A 3046-nucleotide genomic window follows, 5' to 3' on the forward strand; every position below is an offset into this window, starting at 1 on the left:
AGACACCAACATGAAATCCGAATTATATCACCTGTTACTCAGGCAATGCACGCCTGGAGCCACGCCTGTGAAGGAAACTCAGAACACGACTCTCGACACGCGTTTCCCTTTTCGTGTCCCTGGGTTCAGTCCACGTCTTGTCAGTTTATTCCATTCCCCATGCTACACCAACTGAGGTGATAAGCCCGTTCTACACATATCTCGGACTTCTCAGCCTACCACGCGCCCACTAACCTTGATCCGAAGCCGTGGCCAAGATCAACCCTCGGACCTTCAGCCCATCGAGGCCGTCGACGCATCTAATTGTGAACGCCCGTGCCAAAGAACAGAACTGGGGATTGGCATGCAATCTGCAGACTAATACGAGACACGCCTGATGCCGATCAGCGGATTGTCGCACGGGCCAGTTTGAGAAATCAACGACCCGAAGCCCGGCAACGGCAAGTCGGAGCCGTCTCTCCGACCGCCGTTTGAAATCCACATTTCCATTCGGTCGGAAAAACTCTACAATGCCTGACGACTACGAATTGACACGGGAATTGCTGTCACACGGATATCTTGAATTATCATTGCTATTGAACAGTCGTTGTAGTTTACTCTTCATCGTCGTCATCCTCAGACTCATCAGAGTCCTCGTCCACCTCGTCCTCGCTCTCCTCCACTCCCTCTGGCCGAGGGATCATCGTGAATGCCGCTACGCACGTGATGCGGTTGTTTGTGCCATAGGTTCCTAGCAACTTGCCAGCCTTCTCACCCTTGCCAGCGGTGAGCTCCTTTGCGCCAATCTTCCATACCCGTAACTTGCCATCACTGCTGCCAGCAACCACCAGCAGTGCCGTGGAACCGCCCTCCTGGACTTGCAGAATAGCCGTGTCTTTGATGCGGCCAACAACACCATCTTCCTTGCCTCCGATCTGAGCGACTAACTTGGCGCTCGACAGAGTCTTGTCTTCTGAGTCAGGCTTCGTCAGGTCATCTGCCTTGGTAGAGAAGAACAAGACCCGTCCATCCTCGGTGCACACCGTCAATAGACTCGACTCGGATTCACCGTCAATGGTGACGTAGGATAGGTCGTGAATCTTTGTCTTCGCGTCGGGCATGATACGGCATCTGGGGACACTGTCCATGCCAAAGACGATAACGTCCCGGTCGAACCCAACCGCGAATTCGTCCTCATCATCTGTCTTTCCCCAAACTACTCTTCGTCCCTCTCCCGTCGAGTGTCTTCCTTCTCCTACCTCCTGCAACATTTTGCGACTGAAGTTCAGAACACCGGCCTTCTTGCCAGTGACAAGATTCCACAGTCGCATACACCGCTCGCCCTTGCTGACGCTGATCATCAACTTCATGCTGGGGTGAATGGCGAAGTCGTTGACGCCGGATGGCGCGCCGCCAAAGGGCGCAGTGTCACCGCTGGGTCTGCCCGAGGCCTGGGCTATCGGTGCCTTGATAGTCGACAAGACGGACCAATCCCTCGTTCTGGCGACGGCGATTGTGGAATCCTCGCTCGAGGAAAGTAGCTTCGATCGGGTAGGGAATGCGAGCTTGGTAATGCTCGACGAGTGGTGTAGTAACGTTCCCAGCTCTCGGTTCTTGGGATTCTCGAGAATCGGGCGAGCGGCGACGGCAGAAAGGGCGTCTTGGTTCTTGCGGTTCGGGGGATGCGCTGAAAGGTTGTAGAGGTTGATGCGTTCGTCGGTGCTGCCAGATGCCAGCAAGACCTTCTGACCTTGGCCGGGAATAGGTGCTGAGAGAGGCGACAGGGCGATGCAGCGGATGGCCGAGGTGTGCGCAGAGAACAGGAAAGTGTCGGCGAACTCGACCTTGCCCTCTGGCTTGATCGTCGCCGTGATACCATGGAGAACTCGGTCGTAGGAGCCGGTGACAATCTGTATCGTCACCTCTTCGGCGGGGCCCGTGAAAGTTGTTGTTTCCTTCGCTTTGGACGCCTTAGACGCTTTCGGCAGTTTGGAAGCAGAGCCATTGGTGTTTGCCTTGGTCTTCTTCGAGGGCGCTGCCTTGGATGCTGGAGTCGCCTCCGCGATCTCGACTCTTTTTCTTTTGGCCACCATCTTGATTGTCTTCGTCGTCGTTTCTTTAGGCCTCCGTAGGTTTTCTAGCGTGCAAGATCAGATCAAAAAGTTGCAGCTCAAAAGCGCAAAGCGGCTCGAGACCCAGGCAAAGAAAAAAAAAATTACCTTATCGACTCAATCATTGTCTTATCGTTATCTGATATCGATAAGACGACGTGGGTAGCTGAATTTACCCCACCAACGAATCTGGATCTTTGCCTGACCGTTTACGGGATCAGACGAGATCCCACACTTGGTGCCATCTGGCATACACCTTTCCTGCAGCTGCCCAACCAATGACAGCATTTACGGCGCATTTACCCGACACTTCCCCGACTGCATTGCGAAACATGGAACAGGATGTGCCAGGGTCTTGGTTACTTCCCAAGGCCTTTATGCCAGCGCTCCACCACTAACAGCGGCCGAGGGACACTCCATACCTGCGAACTACGCACTACGCATGTCCAAGTTCAGGTCCAGCTGGATGGCAACCTAGAACCAACTCATCCAGGACGCCAATATACACCATCAACACCATCAACACCCAAGAATGGCTTGATCGTTCCTTGCTCGGGTCGCAAACGCTCGTCAATGCCACTTTCGCTCTCCTGTCACTCCCGTGCTTTCTCACCGTCTAGCATCTCACCGACCTCAACCTCCCGCTGACCCACGACGCCCTCAGTCTGACTGAATACTCCGGGCGGCCACAATACCTACCGACGACATTTCCACAAAGCCATCTAGCCGACATGGCATCCTACGGCCATCATGCGCCTGCTGCGGCTCCTCGAGCTGCTCACCCTGCCGCCTATGGCGCCCCAATGCCTGCCCCTGTGGCTACGGCGCCTGCCGGCACCTTCACGCCCGGAACGAAGATACAAGTCGGAGGCCACAGGGTGGTAATCCAGAAATACCTATCCGAAGGAGGCTTCGCACACGTCTACCTGGTCAAGCTTCCGAAAGCCGTCGACGGC

The 3046-nt window shown here is 55.0% G+C and overlaps 1 protein-coding gene across 1 annotated transcript; it reads right to left on the reverse strand.

Moving 5' to 3' along the window:
- Window positions 1-539: 539 nt before the first annotated feature.
- BDP55DRAFT_680000 (WD repeat domain-containing protein) lies at window positions 540-2194 on the reverse strand. Its single transcript, XM_060576087.1, has one exon. It carries the CDS (start codon window positions 2070-2072, stop codon window positions 594-596), a length of 1479 nt encoding a protein of 492 aa, XP_060424184.1. The 5' UTR covers window positions 2073-2194; the 3' UTR covers window positions 540-593.
- Between the last annotated feature and the right edge of the window lie 852 nt (window positions 2195-3046).

The sequence above is a fragment of the Colletotrichum godetiae genome, assembly GCF_030913485.1.
Source record: "Colletotrichum godetiae strain CBS 193.32 chromosome Unknown BDP55scaffold_61, whole genome shotgun sequence".
Taxonomy (NCBI): domain Eukaryota; kingdom Fungi; phylum Ascomycota; class Sordariomycetes; order Glomerellales; family Glomerellaceae; genus Colletotrichum; species Colletotrichum godetiae.

Coding starts and splice junctions, on each gene's coding strand:
- BDP55DRAFT_680000 (XM_060576087.1), bottom strand. CDS start 2,072: ATGGTGGCCAAAAGAAAAAGAGTCGAGATCGCGGAGGCGACTCCAGCA.